Consider the following 23,299-nt stretch of genomic DNA (forward strand, 5'->3'; position numbering starts at 1 on the left):
GTTTCTACAGCATCAATGTCTGTACATTTCACAGAAAGAACAGAAAACATACAATGATAAAGGAATATTCATACCTGCCTGTTTAAAATTGTTTATTTATGAAGTCGATTATTTTTGCAAGTGATAAGACTCCTCCCAAAATAAAAACCAAAAGTTATAAAATTGCCTATGTATTCAAAATCATGTGTAAGAGACCGCATTAAAAAACAAACAAACATGTATACAGAAGTGAAAGTAACACCAAATTGGCAAACTATTGACCCTGTGATAGTCAGCATTTGGTGCATGCAACCTAACAGTTACTGTAGAGTATCTACAGATGTCCAATCCAAGTACGATAGCTTCTAACAACTTCAAAACACCGGTAACTCCTGCACTTAACAGTAGTGTGTGAGCAACTATCCAGCACTGCCAAGTGGGGGCTACACCAGAGAATCCTGTCTCGTTTTGTGAAGTTGTCTACAGGTTCAGTGTATTGCAACAGCAGGAATCCCCAAACAAACTGTTTCAAGCTAGACTGTATATTTGGGACATACAAAATAAATGTTATTATCCATTCTCTTCTTCTTCATCATCATGTCTACATTGTATTAGAATTCCTAGAACAATCATCCAGACAGGTGCGACAATAAAAAATGTCAAGTCCAGATCTCAAAATATAACTGAACAGGGAAAAGCAATTTCAACATATTTTCTCCGTCATTCTTCTCAACGTAATAAAAAGGAAACCCACGGGCCAGGCCAACACATAGTAGAGAGTGGGGTGGGCTGAACCGAACCACGGGCCCACACAAACATAGGTGAGGAGGTCCCATGAGGTGGTGGTGGTTTCAGGGCTGTGCTCCGGTGGCTGATGGGAGGTGGTGGCTGATGGGAGGAGGTGGTGGAGGTTTCAGGGCTGTGCCCCGGCAGCCGCTGTGAGGAGGGGGTGGAGGTTTCAGGGCTGTGCCCCGGCAGCCGCTGGGAGGAGGGGGTGGAGGTTTCAGGGCTGTGCCCCGGCAGCCGCTGGGAGGAGGGGGTGGAGGTTTCAGGGCTGTGCCCCGGCAGCCGCTGGGAGGAGGGGGTGGAGGTTTCAGGGCTGTGCCCCGGCAGCCGCTGGGAGGAGGGGGTGGAGGTTTCAGGGCTGTGCCCCGGCAGCCGCTGGGAGGAGGAGGTGGAGGTTTCAGGGCTGTGCCCCGGTGGCTGATAGGAGGAGGAGGTGGAGGTTTCAGGGCTGTGCCCCGGTGGCTGATAGGAGGAGGAGGTGGAGGTTTCAGGGCTGTGCCCCGGCAGCCGCTGGTGGAGGTTTCAGGGCTGTGCCACGGCGGCCGCTGGGAGGAGGGGGTGGAGGTTTCAGGGCTGTGCCCCGGCCGCTGGGACTTGTGGGGCCAGAGTGTTGGGGGCAGAAATGACAGGTGATCCAGTGTTGTTAACCAGTGCCTTTGTGGAGGTGATACCTAGAAGAGATAGTGGACACATTCTCACCAATGACTCCTACTGTCAGTACACTTATTGACAGGAAGTAAAAGAAGAGAGCAGTGTGATCTATGGTCAGGAGTAGGGCTGTGGCGGTCACAAAATGTCATCAGCAGGCGATTGTCAAGCAAATAACTGTTGGTCTCACGGTAATTGACCGCTAATTAACAAACACATTTAGCATCTCCTGGCTTCCACACATAGCCTTCAGGCCACTGATGCAGACCTAAGGAAGTCTAATAAATATAGCCTACACCATCACAATAAATCGTTTATTATTTTAGACAGGTCTAAAGAAACATGATATGAAGAAAATGTAGTCTATTTCTTAAGAAGAGAATAGCATACTCTGAGTTGTCCTTATGTTAGGTCCAAATGGCTGTGGGCTACACTAGTTCATTTAGCAGACAAGATTTGCTTAGAATTCCGTGGCATTATTTTATAGTATGAAGAATACAATTGAACAAAGCTGAATAAAATATAAATATATTCTCCAAATGATTTGAGGGAGTGAGCACATGTGGCTGTTCTGTGTTGAGTGGTTAACAAAGAAATAGATACTGCTATTTGCTTAATTTAGAGATATTCATGTAACTTTAGTTCTACAAATGTTGGGCTATATGTTTAGATGTTTAATACATTGCAAGGCTGCATGATGCGACTAATGATGATTTGAAAAAAAGTAACTTGAAAAGGCATGAGCTCTGCTTTGTTTTTTGAGCAGGCTGTACACACTACATCAGTCTCTCATTCACAATTTGACAAACACTTGATAATGCTTCGATTTTCACGGCGGCATCCCCTTTGAGGCCATAATGCACCCTAAAGAAAATCTATTCTCAATAACGGGTTCGGGTCTTTCTGACAGGCTATAAGTTAAGACAAACACATCGTGGACGTAACTGCACGCGTCCGTATCCAATTCAGAGGTGAAGACATTAGAAGAACTGTCCACATCTACTTTTAAATCAGCCAATGAGATGAGTCGGCCTAACGACAGCAAAAACACCAACCTATGTCAATCTACTATCCCCCATAGTACAAAAGTTGACCTATTCTATTCTGTGCAAGATACAAATGTTCCAAACATAGTCTGGGACAGTTATGGGATGCAATAGATCCCAAATTAATACAACCACTAGTGTCAAAAAAATGTATTTTTACGCAATGTGGCTGACACAACAGATCAGAACGTTTAGCTTAAAATGTTGATAAACTATTAGGCTATTTCTTCACATTATAAGTGCAGCAATACACACGTGTCATCTATGCACTTAAATAGAAGATGGAGGACGCTTTTCCGTGATTCATTTTCATGCCAGCCAGGTAGGCTATATTCCTGTTGTAAATATAAACAATGTGCTTAATATTAGGAAAGTTGAGAAATAAATAAAATAGGCCTAGCCTATAGAAAGCTGACGGGATCCTCCTCTATTTAGTAGAAGCCATCACTCTGTTCTCTCACACAATTGCATAGCCCATAGAAATGTTGCGCAACATGAGCTCATGGGCTCCCATGAAGTGTTTGATTAGATTTTCAATTACATTTGCATTGATGTCAGAGTAATTAGAGGGACAATAGAGTGCTGAGTACCAGGCAGTTAGCAAGTTTGGTAGGCTACTAATGACCAGCAGCAGCATTAGAGCTTGGAGTAGTCTAATTACTGTGACTAAACAGTCATGTGGAATTTGACTGCCGGTAATATGGTCACTGCAACAGCCCTAGTCAGGAGTACTCACCACAGATCACAAATAAAACAGTGGTGTTGGGAAACCATTCAGTCAATATACAAAGTGTAACGATAACAGCACATCTTCCCAGGTAGTGGCACCCTATACCCTAAATAGTGCACTACTTTTGATAGGGCCCAATGGCACCCTATACCCTAAATAGTGCACTACTTTTGACCAAAGCCCTACGGAACTCAGAATTGGATGACTTACCTGCCATCATACTGGAAGAGCTGACTGGAGTGGAGCTGGTAACCATTCCTCCAGGAGTGCTGCCCCTTCCCTGATCTTTAACAACGGGGTCTGGCATCAGAGAGAGACAATCAGATATCTTCTAAATCAACACTCATTAACACAATCCACCGACAGCTATGATACCAACACTCATTAACCCACTCCACCAACAGCTATGATACCAACACTCATTAACCCAATATACCAACAGCTATGATACCAACACTCATTAACCCAATATACCAACAGCTATGATACCAACACTCATTAACACAATCCACCAACAGCTATGATACCAACACTCATTAACCCAATATACCAACAGCTATGATACCAACACTCATTAACACAATCCACCGACAGCTATGATACCAACACTCATTAACCCAATCCACCAACAGCTATGATTCCAACACTCATTAACACAATCCACCGACAGCTATGATACCAACACTCATTAACCCAATCCACCAACAGCTATGATTCCAACACTCATTAACCCAATCCACCGACAGCTATGATACCAACACTCATTAACCCAATCCACCAACAGCTATGATACCAACACTCATTAACCCAATCCACTGACAGCTATGATACCAACACTCATTAACCCAATCCACCGACAGCTATGATACCAACACTCATTAACCCAATCCACCGACAGCTATGATTCCAACACTCAAACTCTCTGACGTCAAGAACAGACCGGTATGCCTTCTTTCTTTTTTCCCCCAAACACTTGAGTGTCATCTGACCTAGTTCTCCCATGTCACCCGGTTCCTCCGCACACGCCACTTGCTTCCAGTCGAAGCTGGCATCATCTCCACGACCCTGATGCTTGCCTACGAAGCAGCAAGAGGAACTGTCCCTCCCTACCATCAGGCTTATTTGAAAACCCTACATCCCAACCTGAGCCCTCCGTTCCACCACCTCTGGTCTATTGGCCCTCCCACCCATACTTTGAGGGAAAGTGTACTTGATATGATTGTGATGTATTGTTGTCTCACCAAACTATCTTAAGATGAATGCGCTAATTGTAAGTCGCTGTGGATAAGAGCATCTGCTAAAGGGCTAAATGTATACTGTCAAATGTATACTGTAGTCACATGAACTCCTCTGAAGAAACTGTAAATATCTGTTAAAAAGCCTTCTGCTTCAATGTGTTCAATGGCTGCATGAGAATCCACTGAATATGAACCTTCTTTTTTAACAAGAAGTACTTTAAAAAAAAAAGTGTATTGTATTGAGGCATAATTTAGCACCATAATCTTAAAATCAAGTGAGGGTTCTAGCACTGAAACATTCAGTTAGGCGTCATATGCAGCAGGCCTATGTCTAGAAGTCTGAGTGGAGGCCGAGGGGAAACTCACAGAAGTATGGGTGTTCCATGGCCTCCCGGGCCGTGAGGCGAGCGTTGTGGTCGTAACGCAGCAGCTTGTCCAGGAAGTCCAGAGCCTCGGTGCTCACCAGGTGCTGGTTCTCACTGTGCACAAACCTCTCCCACCTCTTACGGGAGTGTCTGGAGAATGGACCGGGAGAGAGAGGTCAATACATTAAATCAAGTCAACATTCATTCAGAGTGTAGATTCACAAAAAACATTCTCTCAATACACTTTACAAAGAAGTTTGGGGAAAAAGGAGACAAAAAAATAGGAACGAGTCATATCAATAGATGGAAAGATACTAGTGGCCAAATTGACTGTACCCATGAGTACTCAAATTGTCATGTCTGAGGGCCGTTCGCCGTTCAACTCTTTCTGTTTCTATGGGTCAATATATTGGGCATTATTAACCTGAATTATTCAAGGCAAGGGTCAGGTATAAATTGACATTCACATTGTGTATTTGGACCATTTGGTAATACATTCTGAAGCCCAGTTCCGTTGAAGTAATCTGACGATGAAATGTTGGATATTCTTACCTGCCCAGAATGTCATTAAACCGTGGGTCTAGTTCAATGTTGTACTTGTCGATGTAGTCATACAAGTCCTCTGTGCCGAGGACTTTAGCGATCCGTACGAGCTGGAAAACAGAAACAGAACGTTTTACAGGGAAGACAAACTAAAACAAAAGCCTAAGGCCTAAATCTGGAATTCAACTGGCAGTCAAGTAAGAGGGCTAGAAGTATGCACTAAATATCAACCATCAGCCTTGTTGTACAGACTGTAGTCTCATCATGATCAACACATTGTTTGAGAGTTGTTCATCAGCCTTGTTGTACAGACTGTAGTCTCATCATGATCAACACATTGTTTGAGAGTTGTTCATCAGCCTTGTTGTACAGACTGTAGTCTCATCATGATCAACACATTGTTTGAGAGTTGTTCATCAGCCTTGTTGTACAGACTGTAGTCTCATCATGATCAACACATTGTTTGAGAGTTGTTCATCAGCCTTGTTGTACAGACTGTAGTCTCATCATGATCAACACATTGTTTGAGAGTTGTTCATCAGCCTTGTTGTACAGACTGTAGTCTCATCATGATCAACACATTGTTTGAGAGTTGTTCATCAGCCTTGTTGTACAGACTGTAGTCTCATCATGATCAACACATTGTTTGAGAGTTGTTCATCAGCCTTGTTGTACAGACTGTAGTCTCATCATGATCAACACATTGTTTGAGAGTTGTTCATCAGCCTTGTTGTACAGACTGTAGTCTCATCATGATCAACACATTGTTTGAGAGTTGTTCATCAGACAAACCAAAACACAACCAAAATACAATCCTACATAAAGTTGCAATTCAACTGGCAGTCAACTAAGAGAGCAACAAGACATCCACTTGATAGCTCAAATCCGTGCTGTTGTAGTAGAGACTGGTGCATCCGGATTCAATATCAAGACAATGTGATCAGCACCATGAGAGACAATTGTACCTGGTCGTAGTTGTCGTGTCCATGGAAGAAAGGCTCCTTCCTGAAGATCATGCTGGCCAACATACAGCCCAAACTCCACATGTCTAAACTGTAGTCATACATCTGAAATAAAGAGAGAGAGGGGGAGAGAGTGAGAGCTGTGCTTAAAACAAACATGACTACATTACTATACCAACTTACACCTACATTACTATAACTACATTAACAACATGCTATTATAGATTTGTGGCCAACTAGACTAGTTAGTTTCATGTTTATAACTAGTCTTGTCAGACTGTATTGAGTGGTCTCACCTGGTAGTCTACCAGCAGCTCAGGTCCTTTGAAGTAGCGCGAGGCCACTCTCACATTGTACTCCTGGTTAGGGTGGTAGAACTCTGCCAAGCCCCAGTCGATCAGGCGGAGCTACAAGAGAATAGTCATTATTGCTTGTGTTTTTTTAGTTAATAATAAGTTCTAATTCCTAATTCTGAGTTCTAATTCCTAATTCTGAGTTCTAGATCTATGATAATAACATTATTAATACACAGGTCATATAGAGCTTTTCTAAAACCCAAAGACGCTTTACAATAAGCAACAATAAGGAAACAAAAACGTCTAACAAAGTGGGCTGGTTAATTATGGTAGTGATCCAAGCTATAGTAACAGAATGAATGAAAGTAGGAGACTGAATCCATACCTTTCTGTGTTCATGATCAATCATCACATTGTGTGGCTTGACATCTCTGTGCATGATCCCCATACTGTGACAGTAGTCAAGGGCCTGAGAAGAAACAATTAGGTCACGGTTTAAACTAACAGTAGTCTAAATGCCAGATGTATCATTGGCATCTGAGATTTGATATGATTTATTAGGATCCCCATTAGTGGACGTCAATGGAGACAGTTTGTCTTTCTGGGGTCCGACATAACAACACAGACAAAATACATACATGTAAAAACATGAACACGTGGTGTGTGTGCATCTATCAGTTACACATACGTCAGTACAAACACACAACAAGTAGGTCACATGGGGGAGAGGCGTTGTGCAGTGAGGTATTTATTTGTTTTTTGAAACCATCCCTTACCTTCAAGATTTCAAACATGTAGAACCGTATGTCGAAGTCTGATAAAGTTTGATACAGTTGCTGAAATACAGAGAAAAAAAATCTATCAAAATGAGATGGCTGGACATTGGTTCAGAATGTAACGTTAATTAGAATTCTGTCCAGACAGATGAACATGGTCTCTCTACTCACCTTGAAATCAGTGTTGTTTACATGCTCAAAAACCAGCGCGGGAGTTCGAGACTGAGAAGACATAAGAAAAGGCATGAGGAACTACAACAACCACAATCACTCACTGAACCAGAACACACAAAAAATACATTTGAAAAAAAGAAGAAGAATCGGGATGGTAATACGTTTTCAATGTAAACTCAAATGATTAAAACCAGGTATAAAGTAGAAAAGCGCTATATTTTAAAATAAGATCATCTTTGACAACTAACAACCACCAAAATAAAAACTAGACAGTCAGGGAGAATAAAAAAATTCAAAAAAAATGTCATGGCATTGATTTTCTATAATATTTGAGTCTCTCAGATAGCATAAGAACAAGACATAGGCCATGGCAAAATGTGTAGAATTACAGGAAATTAGCTTTAAAACTGCACATCTTCTCACAGCCGTTTCCAAAATGTGTTGAATTGCAGGAAATTTGCTTTAAAACGGTAATTGTTCTCTCCGCCCAATGACAAAGTATGTACAATTGGAGGAAATTAGCTTTAATACTAGTGATGCACCAATATGACATTTTTGGCCGATACCCGATATTTTCTTTGCCGTTTTTGTCTTTGCGTGTCAAACAAGCTTGTTGACCAATCAGGACCTGAATATGACTGCATGTCAAATAATAATTTAACGCGTTCATTAATTTTTTACGTAGTTATTACACTATCACTCGTATTTCATGTCACAACGATTCATCAATACGTATGCTATGAAGATGGTAAAGTTGTCTCGTGGTGCTGGTCATGAAAAAAAAAAGCTAGCTAGCTTATGGATGCAAACAATGTAATTCTTCCCCAAAAACAAAGCAAAACGTCATCATCTGTTTCAGTAGCTACCGTTAGCTAGCTAACTATATAGCTACGTGTCATCATCTAAAATAAGAACTGTCTGATAAATTAGGGTTATTTGATTAATGTTGATCAGACCCATCTATGTGAAGCTAGCCACAATAAGGATTAGCCACAACAGTGAACTTTGTGGTTAGCCTTCAAAATAAAAGTATGGCATAATTATATTTGTATTCATTTGCATCACAGTCAATGACATACTTTTATTTTGAAGGCAAAGCGCAAATTCCACTATTGTGCCTAATCCTTATTGTGGCTAGCTTCACAACACATAAGCCGGTCCGGTCAAGCCTCACTAGCCAGATGAAGCTACCTGGCTGCTTATAACTTTAGCTAGCTATTTATTTTCATGAACTGAAGTTCAATTTCAATAGGCGAACAACAAGTGGCAACCTAGCTATTACTTACTCACAAGGATTCCTAAATCATTGCTAAGAATAATGAAAATGACTGCAGTTTCTACTGGTCATTGTTTTCAGGCTGGTTGTATTGGTGCTAGCTACGTACCAAGCTAAAGCTAGCTACCCCAGAAGTTGCGGTTGAACAAATTATGCTTTATTACCAACACAGTATTGTAAACATATAGTTCGTGGCCGGTGTTTGCAGACTTTTTTTGCACAGCTTTGACAGTGCTACTGTATCTTTTTTGACACGCAAAGACCCAAACGGCATTCCATAGTATGTATGTCGTGAAGCTAATAGCAGTGGCGCTATTACTGTGTAACTCCGGTAGGGCAACATCTGAAAAATAGAGCAATTGGTAGTGTGTACCGGTGCTCGACCAGTCGGTGAAAGCCAACATCACCCACGACAGAGAACGGTTGATTGTCAAGGGCAATGAATTCCATTATCTTGGCTTTAATGGATTTTGCGTTTGAGTTGTCTCGCTGAAATGTTCTTACTCTTTCATATGACCGCTCGACTTGTTGACTGCTTGATCCACACAGCAGACCTTGTGGGCTAGGTTAGGAATGCTGTGTTGCACGTGTAGCACAACATTTTACGTGGTGTCATTACGTCATGTACCTACGTTATATAGGTATGCACGGTAGCTTTGACATCGGTTTTTAACATTGGCTTTAAACTAGACATCGGGCCGATACTGATGTCGGCATTTTTAGCTAATATTGGCCGATTCCGATATGTTCACTGATATATCGTGCATCCCTATTTAAAACAGCAACATTTTATCTCTGCGGCTAAGAGGGCCTCTAAAACGGCGGCATTGGCTACGCCCCGCTAACTTTGCCACAGCTGCTGAAAGAAATCCTAGAGGAAACTCTGGATGGAGGTAGCTGAATATGAACCACAATGTTTCTGCTTAGTGATTGAGCAACAGCCATTGTACAAAAGGCACAAATAAAACGAGCATATGGTTGTGTTATGATTTACACTTTACTAGGACAGACTTATAGAAATTAGGACCATGAGCTCTACTCACCACAGGATCCTTGACGATGTCTAAAAGTGAAATGATGTTGGGACCGCCTCGCAAGTTCTCCAGAATCTTGATTTCCCTCTTGATTTTCTTCTTTTTGACTGGCTATTGACAAACATAACAAAATACCATCAGGACTTCATACAGTACGTCTCTTTCTCCTCTATCGAGGAGCGATATTTGAGTTAGGGGATAAAATGCCAATACTAAAATCAATTAAAATGGTACCAACCTTGAGTATTTTGACAACAACCTTCTCATTGTTGGTGATATTTATGGCTTCAAACACCTCACTGTATTTGCCTCGTCCTAGTTTGCGCACCAGCTGGTAGTCATCTTGGTTCCTACATAGTCAGAGAAGTGGCAAGCAATGTGATGGCTTGACAATTTCAGCTAGGTAACACCAACTAGAATCTAACACACATACCAGAACATGCAACAGAAAACAATGTGTTCAGCTTTTGAACCACACACGCACTACGTACCCCCATTCCACCACATGGGACTCGTAGTCCCAGTACTCCCGAGGCCTCTGTGTGTTCACATCAGGGTAAACTCGAGAGCGGCTTGTGACAGAGCCGGACATATTATACACAGGATGTTCTCTGGATCACCTGGACATAGAAAACAGACACACCTATTATAATAAAAACAAACATGATAGGGGTGGTGTATGCGAGTCCACATCCACATCACACTTTTAATGTCATTTTTTGGGGCCCCTCCACCCCCCCGAAGGACAAAAACAAACGTTGTTTTTACAGCTTTTTCTTTTGTTGTTACAGGTATATTATTCAATTTTTTTTACAGTAGTTACATAGCAAAAAATTTAATAATTTGATATACATTACATCTAGATAGATAGTACTTATACATTATAAATTGTGTTTTAGTCATAACTATTAAATAACATGAGCTTTTAATCCCACCCCTCAGCTACTCTCAGTTCATCCCACCTATCTCCCTAACCCCACCCCTCAGCTACTCTCAGTTCATCCCACCTATCTCCCTAACCCCACCCCTCCACTACTCTGTTCATCCCGCCTATCTCCCTAATCCCACCCCTCAGCTACTCTCAGTCCATCCCGCCTATCTCCCTAACCCCACCCCTCAGCTACTCTCAGTTCATCCCGCCTATCTCCCTAATCCCACCCCTCAGCTACTCTCAGTTCATCCCGCCTATCTCCCTAATCCCACCCCTCAGCTACTCTCAGTCCATCCCGCCTATCTCCCTAACCGCACCCCTCAGCTACTCTCAGTTCATCCCACCTATCTCCCTAACCCCACCCCTCCACTACTCAGTTCATCCCGCCTATCTCCCTAACCCCACCCCTCCACTACTCAGTCCATCCCGCCTATCTCCCTAACCCCACCCCTCAGCTACTCTCAGTTCATCCCGCCTATCTCCCTAATCCCACCCCTCAGCTACTCTCAGTTCATCCCGCCTATCTCCCTAATCCCACCCCTCAGCTACTCTCAGTTCATCCCGCCTATCTCCCTAATCCAATCCCTCAGCTACTCTCAGTTCATCCCGCCTATCTCCCTAACCCCACCCCTCAGCTACTCTCAGTTCATCCCGCCTATCTCCCTAATCCCACCCCTCAGCTACTCTCAGTCCATCCCGCCTATCTCCCTAACCGCACCCCTCAGCAACTTTCAGTCCATCCCGCCTATCTCCCTAACCGCACCCCTCAGCTACTTTCAGTCCATCCCACCTATCTCCCTAACCGCACCCCTCGGCTACTTTCAGTCCATCCCACCTATCTCCCTAACCGCACCCCTCAGCTACTTTCAGTCCATCCCACCTATCCCCGTAAACCACCCTCTGATGATTTCCATGTGCCATATATTTGTCAACTGTGCTGTTTCTAATAAATTCTGAACCTATCTAATCGATATCAACGAGGATCCATATATAAGAAATATATATAACCATAGATGGAAAATTACGTGACTGATTGAAAGTAATGTAGACTAATGAATCATTCTGTTTGGCATACTGTTGGCATCAGGTATTTGACTGCTGTCTCGCTTGACTTGGCACAGTAGGCCTATAAGACAGTGTGATTGATCACCGTGTGAATGATTGATCACCATGTGAATGGTACCTTGGAGGTTTCCTCCAAGCTGCAGGTGACAGGTGGGGTCGCTGCAGAGCTGATGCTACTTTGGTTTGGTCGAGGCTGCAGGATAAAACACACAACAGGATGTTGGCTAGCTACATATTTTAGTCAGGTAGCCATCATGATATGGGCATGTTTCCCAGACACAATTTAAGACCAGTCTTGGACTAAAAAGTATGCTATATGGAAATTAATTAAGTACAGGACTAAGCTTATTCTGTGTTTTGGAAATCGCTGACATACTGGTCAAAGTTATACTGGTCAAAATTTTCTAAGATAATAGTTTGCTAAAATCAACAAACCTGATTGTTGTAGTTGTTAAGGAGGACATCCAACCAGTCTAATCAGGGGGCACAGGGCTCAGTAGAGTCATCACTAGGATTCCCACTGTCATATGCCCTGTTGAAAGACATAACGTTACATGTGATTGATTTAGTACAATACTTGGCCAAAGAGTCTCAACTCAACCACTCTGACTTGACTCAAAAACCTGTCACTGCTTACGAGCTTTATTTCTATGGTATTGTGTAACGGTCTGTCAAGTGTCAACAATGCTGAAAATCATTCACTGTATGATGAAACCGACCAGAAACATCTGTGGTGCACAAAGCAGTTTCATTATGATAATCAGTGTCCGGCAGGGACCCACACGGTTTAATCATCTGTAGTGAAACTCCCTCGAGACAGTCACACACGCACGAGCCATGGCCTGCACATGTAGCTAACTAGCTCGCGCTAGCTGTTTCCATGATGAACTGCACCGCACCAAAAGCCGGATGGGAATACTAGGTTAGCTAGCTAACTAACAAGCAAATGTATGCTATAGTTATATTCACGAAACATGAATTGCTGGGTAGTATTAGCTGACATACATACGTTGAAGATTGCTAGCTACCACAAGGTACAAAATATTATTTGTTTTCAGAAGCAAAAAAGTGACAACGGAGTGCATTAGCGAGGCAACTGGCTGACAACGCCTTAGCTAACATTCTGTGGGCTACCTTGATAGCTACTGGTAGTAAAGCTAAACATACTTATGTATGCTTTATGTGTATTTGTCTTATATGCAATAACATGCAAAGTTGACTCAAAACAATGGCCATCTCACGTAGGTAAATAAGCTAATGTGTATTACCTCTCGACGTTGTTGGGACATCAATATGGCGATGCTTGGTTTAGCGGCAATGTGCACCTCCATTCCTGTGAGGGGCGCTGTGCTTTCTTTGTGTGGAAAATGGGAGAGAGAAAACACGAGGCTGTACTTCTCTGAAAACCTTTACTGACACCTAGTGGTTAAATGGGAGAACCCCTGTGTCACAATTCAATCCTAATTACATATTATACGTATTATAAATATATATATTTTTCACTGTGCGCCATATTGCCAGAAGTTTCGACATTAGATAGGTGTGGTGTATGCGACTCCACATCCACATCGCACTTTAATGTATTTTGGGGGGGCCCTCCACCCCCCTCTTCGAAGGACAAAAACAAACTTTGTTTTTACAGCGTTTTCTTTTTTGGTTACATGTAAATCATACACACACATTTTTTACAGTAGTTACATAGCAAAAATAAAGTAATTCGATATTTTTATATAAATGACATCTAGATAGATAGTACTTATTCATTAAACATGTTTATAGTCACAACTATTATAGAACATAAGCTTTTAACCCCACCACTCAGCTACTCTCAGTCCATCCCACCTCTCCGTAAACCACCCTCTGATGATTTCCATGTGCCATATATATGTGCTGTTTCACATACATTCTGAACCTATCTAATCGCATAGATTGTAAGTTAAAGATAAATATTCTTACTAAAGTTATTATTATATTGTTGATTGATTTACTATGGTCGTACTTCCTCCATATTTTTTTTGTTGTTGTTGTACTTCCTCCATAGTTATCTATGTTCTTACTGGGACAAGACCAATGATGTTCCAGACAGAGACACCGCACAACGGTGCTGTTCTGATTGACCAATTGAAAAACGGGGAGGGGTTGGGTTGTGGGTTGGGGAAAGCTCCACTGCTCTTTCGTCACTCATTGCTTCAAGCCACACCCTACTACACCCACTAAGCGGAGAAAACGTACCTCAACGTCTGTTCAAGAATGTTGAAACACGTTTTGAAGAAACGTGTTGTTCGGTATAAACCGTCACACTACCTAGCTATTGTTTAATCGAAATGAATGCACCCCATGTATGTATGACATTCCGGACCCATGGACATCTAACTCTAATGCATAACTATTGTTGATTTGATAATGCACAACTCCAAAACATGAGTATTTTATTAGAATCTCCATTAGCTTCTGCCAAGGCAGCCATTACTCTTCCAGGGGTCCAAACATGAACAAAACAATGCATCACAACAAAACAATAGTCTACATCATAAATAAAACAACACATCACACAATACCCTGTGCACTATACACATTTGCATATCTGCTCCACCTTTACAAATGTACAGTACAAAATGTACAATATTACAACAATACAATATTACAATGTGTGGGTGTGTGTAGAGTGTGTGTGAGTGTGTGTCTCTTCACAGTCCGCGTTGTGCCGTGAGGTGTTGTTTTATCTGGGGGGTTTTTAATCTGATTTTACTGCTAGCTTGAATTACCTGATGTGGAATAGAGTTCCATGTAGTCATGGCTCTATGTAGTACTGTGTGTTTCCCAGCCTCTGTTCTGGACTTAGGGACTGTGAAGAGACCACTGGTGGCATTTCTTGTGGGGTATGTATGGCTGTCTGAGGTGTGTTAGCTGTTTGAACAGACAGTTAGGTACTTTCAGCACGTCAATACCTCTCACAAAATCAAGTAGTGATGAATACAATCTCTCCTCCCCTTTGTGCCAGGAGAGATTCACGTGATTTTCTTGATATTACCCCTCAGTGTACATTTAAGGGCCAACCGTGCTGCTCTGTTTTTGGCCAATTGCCTATGTCCGTCTTTGCAGCATTTGATCATATAACTCGGCAGTAGTCCAGGTGTGATAAAAACACAGATGTATGATCTTAATGTGAGCCCGTTTGCTACAGCAGGAAATTAATCCTGCAGCAACAGAAAATGTTTCCCCGGCTATGTGTTTGGCGCCAACAGAGATGGACGCTTCGCGTTCTTCAGAAACTATGCAGTATTTCGTTTTTTTTTTACCCCAGGAAATCTTAAGTCTTATTACATACAGCCGGGAGGAACTATTGAATATAAGAGCAACATCAACTTACCGACATTACGACCAGGAATATGACTTTTCCGAAGCGGATCCTCTGTTTGGACCACCACCCAGGACAATGGATCGGATCCCAGTAGGCGACCCAAAACAACGGCGCCTCACAAGTCCTCAACTGGCAGCTTCATTAAATAGTACCCGCAAAACACCAGTCTCAAGTCAACAGTGAAGAGGCGACTCTGGGATGCTGGCCTTCTAGGCAGAGTTCTTCTGACAAGTGTCTGTCTTCTTTTGCCCATCTTAATCTTTTCTTTTTATTGGCCAGTCTGAGATATGGCTTTTTCTTTGCAACTCTGCCTAGAAGGCCAACATCCTGGAGTCGCCTCTTGACTGTTAATGTTGAGATTGGTGTTTTACAGTTAATATTTATTGAAGCTGCAAGTTGAGGACTTGTGAGGCGTCTGTTTCTCAAACTAGACACTAATGTACTTGTCCTCTTGTTCAGTTGTGCACCGAGGCCGCCAACTCCTCTTTCTATTCTGGTTAGAGCCAGTTTGCTCTGTTCTGTGAAGGGAGTAGTACACAGCGTTGTACGAGATATTCAGTTTCTTGGCAATTTCTCGCATGGAATAGCCTTCATTTCTCAAAACAAGAATAGACTGACATGTTTCAGAAGAATGTTCTTTGTGTCTGGCCATTTTGAGCCTGTAATTGAACCCACAAACGCTGATGCTCCAGATACTCAACTAGTCTAAAGAAGGCCCGTTTTATTGCTTCTTTAATCAGCACAAACGTTTTCAGCTGTGCTAACATAATTTCAAAAGGGTTTTCTAATGATCAATTCGATTTTAAAATTATAAACTTGGATTAGCTAACACAACGTGCCATTGGAACACAGGAGTGATGGTTGCTGATAATGGGCCTCTGTACGCCTATGTAGATATTCCATAAGAAATCTGCCATTTCCAGCTACAATAGTCATATACAACGTTAACAATGTCGACACTGTATTTCTGATACATTTTATGTTATTTTAATGGACAAAAAAATATATTTTCTTTAAAAAAACAAGGACATTTCTCAGTGACCCCAAACTTTTGAACATTAGTGTATTATGACAGCATATTATGATCAATAATGTCAAAAGCTACACTGAAGTCTAGCAAAATAGCTCCTACAATCTTATTATTATCAGTTTCTTTCAGCCAATCATCAGTCATTTGTGTCAAGGCCATACATGTTGAGGGCCCTTCCCTATTAGTGAGTTGAAAGTCTGTTGTTAATTTGTTTACTGTGAAATAGCATTGTACCTGGTCAAATGCATTTTTTCCCAAAAGTTTACTAAGGGTTGGTAGCAGGCTGATTGGTCGGCTGTTTGAACCCGTAAAGGGTGCTTTGCTATTCTTGGGTAGCGGAAGTACTTTTACTTCCCTCCAGCCCTGAGACACACACTGTCCTGTAGGCTTTGATAGATAGGAGTGGCAATAGTCCGCTAACATCCAAGTTGTCAGAACCAGGCGGTTTGTCATTATTGATTGACAGCAATACTTTTTTCACCTCTTCCGAACTCACTTTACAGAATTCAGATTCAGTTATGCATGAAAATTAAGGTTTAGAGTTTGTTATTGGCATGTCATGCCTATGTTTGCTAATCTTGCCAATGAAAACGTCATTAAAGTAGTCAACAATATCAGAGGGGTTTGCAACGTTCAATTAAACAGTGCTGTTCTGAACGACCAAAGAAGAATTTGAAAACAGAAATATTGAACGACCAAAGAAGAATGCCTTTGATAAGAGAAATATTGAATACAGAATGAAAATACTTTCTTTTTGGTAATTATGGCTAATGGACAATGTACACTGAGTGGACAAAACATTAGGAACACCTTCCTAATATTGAGTTGCACCCCATCTTACCCTCTGAACAGCCTCAATTTGTTGGGGTATGGAATCCACAAGGTGTCGAAAGCGTTCCACAGGGATGCTGGCCCATGTTGACTCCAATGCGTCCCACAGTTGTCAAGTTGGCTGGATGTCCTTTGGGTGGTGGACCATTCTTGATACACAAGGGAAACTGAAAAACCCAGCATACCCCGTTCAAAGGCACTTCGATATTTTGTGTTGACCATTCACCCTCTGAATGGCACACATACACAATCAATGTCTCAATTGTCTCAAGGCTTAAAAATCCTTCTTTAACCTGTCTCCTCCCCTTCATCTACGCTGATTGATGTGGATTTAACACGTGACATCAATAAGAGATCATAGCTTTCACCTGGATTCCCCTGGTCAGTCTGTCATAGAAAGACCAGGTGTTTCTAATGTTTCGTACACTCACTGTATATGCTTATGCTACACTTTCAGAGTGCGGTATCAATTAATCCACTCATTGTGTAGGCCTACCCTCTTCTAAATTGCTGTAACAATGACAAGGAAATGCCAGAGGCATGTTTTGTTTGCATCACTGACCACAGGAACCAGTCACCTATAATCAACATAGTGTAGAAAGAGAAGGTCTTTGTTTTGTACACCTCTTGAATGAACAGTCACATCTTGGGAGTCTTTGTCTTCTAAGTCAGTCAGTTGTTTGTCGACTGATATTATAATTAGTCATTTGTAAACTGTAAACCTTTTTGTTTAAATGCTCATCTGATTCCTCAATCTCAAAACATTCCCACGGTCATGCACTGTTTCCTGCAGAGACACCTGACACAGCCCCCATTCTATCTCATAAAAGTGGCTCTGTGTCTATTGTCTCTGTGGTTCCAGCCAATCAGCTAGAAGGACAGGTATAAAAACTCTGATGGGTCTTTTAACAAAGAGATAGAGGATTCGTGTGATGACTTCCATCCACAATGAAGCTGTAAGTCACTTTTTTATTGCATCAAGGCCTCTTTGATTGATATTTTCTTTATAACAATGTAACATTTCATTGAAATGTTGTGCGTTGTCTTGACTTAGTCTTACAAAGCATTAGATTTAACACTGTACAACTATCTTCTTTATAAAGGGAAAGGGAAAGGGGGATACCTAGTCAACTGTAAAACTATCTTCTTTATAAAAGGGAAGGGAAAGGGGGATACCTAGTCAACTGTAAAACTATCTTCTTTATAAAAGGGAAGGGAAAGGGGGATACCTAGTCAACTGTACAACTATCTTCTTTATAAAAGGGAAGGGAAAGGGAAAGGGGGATACCTAGTCAACTGTAGAACTATATTCTTTATAAAAGGGAAGGGAAAGGGAAAGGGGGATACCTAGTCAACTGTACAACTATCTTCTTTATAAAAGGGAAGGGAAAGGGGGATACCTAGTCAACTGTACAACTATCTTCTTTATAAAAGGGAAGGGAAAGGGAAAGGGGGATACCTAGTCAACTGTACAACTGAATGCATTCAACTGAAAAGGCCAATGCTCTTTATTTTTCTCGTAGCTCCCTGTGTTCTCTGTCAGTTCTGACGCTAGTGGCTGTTGTGTTCATGGTACCAATGAAAGGTAAGCCTCATTTACCCTAAACAAGGATCATATATCAGCCTATATTGATTTGCTCGAGTAAGCTTTTCCAGTGAATTGTTCAGCATGTCATACACTGGCCAAAAACAATGAGCTTGATTTTATTGCTGTGGTGAAAAGGTCTGATACAGTATATAACATTATATTATTGAGGTTATGGAGATTCAATAAATGAATAATAGTACTGTTTCCTTTTCAGACAGAAGTGAGGATGTGTTAAGCTTTTTGAATGGTGAGATGGTTGGCTACATGCTAATGAACCTGTTTATTTTCTTGTGTTGATGAGACCCAAACAGTTGTTAGTCTTGATGGAGAAATCACATTTTCAAAAAATGATCACAGGTGGTGAGATTCTAATAAGCTGTTGGTAAGGTAGCTCATTTTCAGATGTTGTTACAGGTGCCCTTGATGTTGCTCCCCCTACTCAAAGCACCTCAGGAAAAATCAAAGGTCTGTTCTTCACACTTTATATATTTGATCTATCCTCATTTTGTTACTGTTAAAATCATTAACTCAATCTGCCGTCTTTCCTTTCTACTTTCCCCAGGTCCTGAGAATACCTCTGGTAAACCAGATCCAACCCCAGGTTAGTGAAAGTAGATTTTGATGTTTGAGGGAAATGTTTCTAACTAGCATCTGTTATTGCCATGTTGACCTAATTTCTTACCGTGTTCAACAGCACGCCCAAGTCCTTTAAGACCAACAGAGAACTCTGCAGGTAGTTTTTTTATTACGTTTAGTTTGTAATCAAACGGTCAAACTTTGTTGTGAAATATAATGAAATCAATGTTACATTACATCTATCATTACTCCACAATCATTTGTCTTCCAGAAATCTCAAATATTACGCAGGCTGCAAACTCTGCTTATTTAACAGGGTAGTGTGGGGAAGGTTGAGCTGGGAAGTTATCAATAGTCAGTAGTTAGTGTTATTGATATGTGGTTGATCATGTGTTTTTTGTGTTATTGATCATTATCTGATCATGTATCAGATGTTGTAGACTCAGATGCCAGATCCAAAGAGAATTGCAACTCCGATGATCTTACAGGTGTGTGGAATATGGTTTGAAAATAATGTTGTATAGGAAGTTTCAATATCATTTACAGAGTTGTTTTATTCAATGTCCCACAGATGCAGAACGATCTGAAAGTAATTCAGCAGAAAGCAGAGGTATATTAAATATCAAAATAATCTATCACTGAAATATCTGTAGGGGAAAATTAATCTGGTAATATTGATGTCATAGACTGTTACAGCCACACCGATTCTGATTCTGTCTCTCTCTCTCTCTCTTTCTTTCTCTATCTCTTTCTCCCTCTCTTTCTCTCTTTTTTTCAGAGGATGATGATGACTCTCTGGGATCAAATACAAAGATTACAAAAACTGGTATGTCATGTTTTACATCAATGTAATGTAAAGAAATGGTAGCTAGATAATTGATGTAGCGTCACTGTTTTTCACTCCAAACAGAAATGCTGAAGGTACCACAGGATTATAATTCTGCTGGTCAGAATTCCAGGCTCTTATAATTACATCCCATAGACATGTAACTAACACTATGTAAGAGACTGAACATGACATCACCTGGGCTTGTCTTGTTGTAGGACAGCAACAGAGACGGACAAAATGATGTGGTTGTAGCAGCCGCCAAACCCTCTACTGAGATTCAAGATATGTCATAATCTACTCGATGAAGTCCTTGGCCAACAGTGTATTTAAATAAACATATAATTAACATACTTAGAATAAAATCCTATTAAACCAATAGCTCTTATTCATAACCATAGATTTTCGTACAAAGAGTAAATTCAAAATGGAATCAGTTGACAGTTCTAACCGACTCGTAATCCCCAATACAGTGACAGACGACAGTAGCAGCGACGAGACTGACACTTCTCCTCCAAGTGATGTGAGAAAATACAAACAACCTCCAGGAAGGAAAACCATAAACCCAGACCATGTGGACAGCATGCAGACAACCACCAGGCAGGATCCAACCAATGGGAGCGAGGAGCTGGATAGAGAGACTCAGAGGGACCCCACAGGGGGGAGAGAGAGAACCAGCAGAGTGCTCATTGATCTCAACAGTGAAGAGGATGTGATGGTGGGCTGCCAGGGTACTGTCTGTGTGCTCGGAGAGCAGGGGACTACAGTCAATGGAGGTGAAAATGATGAGAATACCAGTCTAAACAGTAGAGATGGAGATATCCAAAGCCAAGAGGTCACAGGCACAGCCACGGAGCAGGCCCTACGTAGGGATAGTTGTAGGGGTGTAGTGAATGGAGTGTTGGACACAGCCAGAGAACAGCAGGACTTGGACAGTATGGAGCATGTCAATGGTAGACCCAATGGTACTGATGAAGCCAACAGTAGAGGTTCGTCTGGCTTCTATTCTCCCATGATTTCAATCTATTGTTTTACAAAAAAGAAGATCCACAGCAGAATTCTTTAACTACTGAACCTATATTAATGAGAAATATCTTAATGATTGCTTTCTATCCTAACAGAAAGCAGAGATGACATCAGCACTAAGAGGAATCCAGTAGGTAGGTTTAGAGAAAACACACCATGAACAATAAAACAATCCCAGTAGAAACACTGAGGTCACTGAGCACTTGTGTTAAGATGGTAAGTAAGGTTATGTGTTCTGGTAAGGGAAAGATACAGAGAAACAGCAGATTATTTATATCCACCTAAATATGTGCTGGAAACACTTTGGTGAGGAAAATATCACTTTCTCGTATTGCGAAACCCACAAATGTTCTCTAGCAGGTCTGAAAATATTTCCTGTTTTGCAAAAATATTTAAATTGATGTGGTGAATCAGAAACATTACCCCAGTGAATACTTTGTATAACAATTTCTGTCACAAATAAGACCACTGCTTCTAAGACCTAAGTAGAAACAGGCCAGAGGTGTTACCTACCGGAGGTCAACTTACATCCATATTACACATTCAACAACACACCACTGTTTTCAGACTTCTTATCTTACCACTCACAGGCAAATTGTTTTAATCATACTGAGTGTTCTCCATGTTGTCTGCTCTGTGTTCTAGTGATTGGTTAGCCTCCAGGAGCCCCAGCCAGGAGCTCCAGCCAGGAGCTTGTCAGTGGCAGAGGCTTCCTCCAGGTAGAGTTGGCTCAGCTCTACCCTGCAGGGCCTGTAAATCTCCCTGCCTCTCACTCGTGTGTCGTCTCCCTCAAGCTCCACTGACTCTACCAGACCACAGAGAGTCCCTCTCACACTTATATTCATGACAGAGACGTCAGTACATCTGTGGATATTTACCACCAATTTTTCACTTCAAGTGATCTTAAAATAAATGTTATTCTGACAGCAGCTGTGCCCCCTGGTCTTCCTGCCGGTAGTACATTTGAGTTGTGGGTGAATGGAAATAAGATGTTTGGCTCTGATCTGATCAATCTGATGAAATAAAGGTTTCTCAAAAAGCATTGTTTGTTGTACTAATTAGAGGTCATTCAATAAAAGGCTGTGTATACATGCAAATTCACAATTATAAGGAAAGACAATAGATTGTTTGAAGGCAGAATGTCTTACAGTGTTACACAACTGCTTAGACTACATGACCATTCTACACAAAACATATTCTACATTTCAACTTCACCCAACCATTCAACTGTCAACTTGGCCCATACAAACAACATTTGGGAACTTTGTATAAAATATAATATGGCAGTGATTCAACAACGGAAGAAAAATATGTTGACAGAACATGTCACTGTTACCTTTTTGCTGCTGCAGCAATTCTCCAGACAAACGCTTCTCTCATCCAACAGTGTTTTATACTGATCTCTCCCATGTGTTGGAGTTGACATGGGGTGACTGCCCTGACACATCAGCCTTGCTGTTTGCAAACAGGCAGTTGTTGCTAACACATGTACTGTGGCCTGAGGCACAGCTTCAACATCAACTGCTGTGCTGAGCAAAACCAGTGGCACAGAATGAGGAGCAGCTGATTACAAAATATACATACATGGTGAGCTTGTGACCCTCGCGTGATGAATTACCTTGTCTGAGACCTGAAGACTTGTGGTAGCTCCCTGAGCTGATGTCTAGGCTTTAGCTTAGCAGGCTACCATAGTCTTGTGTCACGATTGGTAGAAAGTAAATTCACTGGACCTTAAAGATGGAATCCCCAGTAGGGGAAACAGCGCCACTGGCCGCCCCATCACCGTTGTTATTGTTTTTGTTGCCCAGCTGAGGATCATCATGATAAAAACAATAGCAGCACATATTGTGCTTTTCTATCGCACCTGCAATGTCTGAGGGGAAAAAACTGTGTTGGTTGTTTCCAGTAACTTCTCTGTTGTTGTAATATCCCAAACGGACCTGGTTGTTTCACCAATAAGGATTCCAGCTGTAAGAGTAGTCAATGTTTACTTATATAGTAAACACACCACAAGTTGGAATCCGAAGTGACACTCCAATATGGCTTCATTTTGTGGTGGATACCAACCACGGAGATCCTCCACTATCACATTCTCAGTGTTCCTTTCCAGACCTCCATGTACTGGCTCTGATGCTTATAAAACTCTGTTTCTGTAAAAAGCAGTCTGCACAGGAAGCTAGCTCTTCTATCTATGCTGTCTTAGAACCTGGCA

The 23,299-nt window shown here is 41.6% G+C and overlaps 2 protein-coding genes across 4 annotated transcripts; one reads left to right on the plus strand and one right to left on the minus strand.

Annotated features, from left to right (window-relative positions):
• Positions 1-75: 75 nt before the first annotated feature.
• On the minus strand, positions 76-13,824 carry LOC129856924 (casein kinase II subunit alpha-like). Its single transcript, XM_055924701.1, has 16 exons — positions 13,806-13,824; positions 13,118-13,203; positions 12,285-12,381; positions 11,968-12,042; positions 10,345-10,473; positions 10,092-10,203; positions 9,863-9,964; positions 7,541-7,591; positions 7,370-7,429; positions 6,979-7,062; positions 6,594-6,704; positions 6,301-6,402; positions 5,345-5,445; positions 4,794-4,942; positions 3,400-3,489; positions 76-1,436 (listed from the first exon to the last, which is right to left on the minus strand). The coding sequence occupies exons 5-16, from the start codon at positions 10,443-10,445 to the stop codon at positions 1,333-1,335; spliced, it is 1,167 nt and encodes a 388-aa protein (XP_055780676.1). The 5' UTR covers positions 10,446-10,473; positions 11,968-12,042; positions 12,285-12,381; positions 13,118-13,203; positions 13,806-13,824; the 3' UTR covers positions 76-1,332.
• On the plus strand, positions 12,687-22,246 carry LOC129856926 (uncharacterized). 3 transcript variants are annotated; one of them, XM_055924705.1, is made up of 12 exons: positions 12,687-12,883; positions 18,595-18,656; positions 18,874-18,906; positions 19,074-19,124; positions 19,222-19,260; positions 19,354-19,392; positions 19,667-19,723; positions 19,807-19,845; positions 20,014-20,061; positions 20,535-21,050; positions 21,183-21,221; positions 21,733-22,245. In XM_055924705.1, exons 2-12 carry the CDS (start codon positions 18,641-18,643, stop codon positions 21,741-21,743), a joined length of 888 nt encoding a protein of 295 aa, XP_055780680.1. In that variant the 5' UTR covers positions 12,687-12,883; positions 18,595-18,640; the 3' UTR covers positions 21,744-22,245. The 3 variants fall into 3 exon arrangements, with proteins under 3 accessions (XP_055780680.1, XP_055780679.1, XP_055780678.1); XM_055924704.1 differs by lacking the exon at positions 12,687-12,883 and adding an exon at positions 16,288-18,027 and having other exon boundaries at positions 21,733-22,246; XM_055924703.1 differs by lacking the exon at positions 12,687-12,883 and having other exon boundaries at positions 16,288-18,656.
• Positions 22,247-23,299: the final 1,053 nt, after the last annotated feature.

This window comes from Salvelinus fontinalis, chromosome 6 (genome assembly GCF_029448725.1).
Source record: "Salvelinus fontinalis isolate EN_2023a chromosome 6, ASM2944872v1, whole genome shotgun sequence".
Lineage (NCBI taxonomy): Eukaryota > Metazoa > Chordata > Actinopteri > Salmoniformes > Salmonidae > Salvelinus > Salvelinus fontinalis.

Bases quoted from the DNA above. Each gene is read 5' to 3' on its own strand.
- LOC129856924 (XM_055924701.1), bottom strand. From the start codon at position 10,445: ATGTCCGGCTCTGTCACAAGCCGCTCTCGAGTTTACCCTGATGTGAAC. The intron at 7,430-7,540 runs GTGAGTAGAGAG...TCTGTATTTCAG, and splicing joins TAAACAACACTGATTTCAAG to CAACTGTATCAAACTTTATC. The intron at 3,490-4,793 runs GTGAGTTTCCCC...CTCTGATGCCAG, and splicing joins CATGGAACACCCATACTTCT to ACCCCGTTGTTAAAGATCAG.
- LOC129856926 (XM_055924703.1), top strand. From the start codon at position 18,551: ATGCATTCAACTGAAAAGGCCAATGCTCTTTATTTTTCTCGTAGCTCC. The intron at 18,907-19,073 runs GTGAGATGGTTG...ATGTTGTTACAG, and splicing joins TGTGTTAAGCTTTTTGAATG to GTGCCCTTGATGTTGCTCCC. The intron at 19,393-19,666 runs GTAGTTTTTTTA...ATCATGTATCAG, and splicing joins ACCAACAGAGAACTCTGCAG to ATGTTGTAGACTCAGATGCC.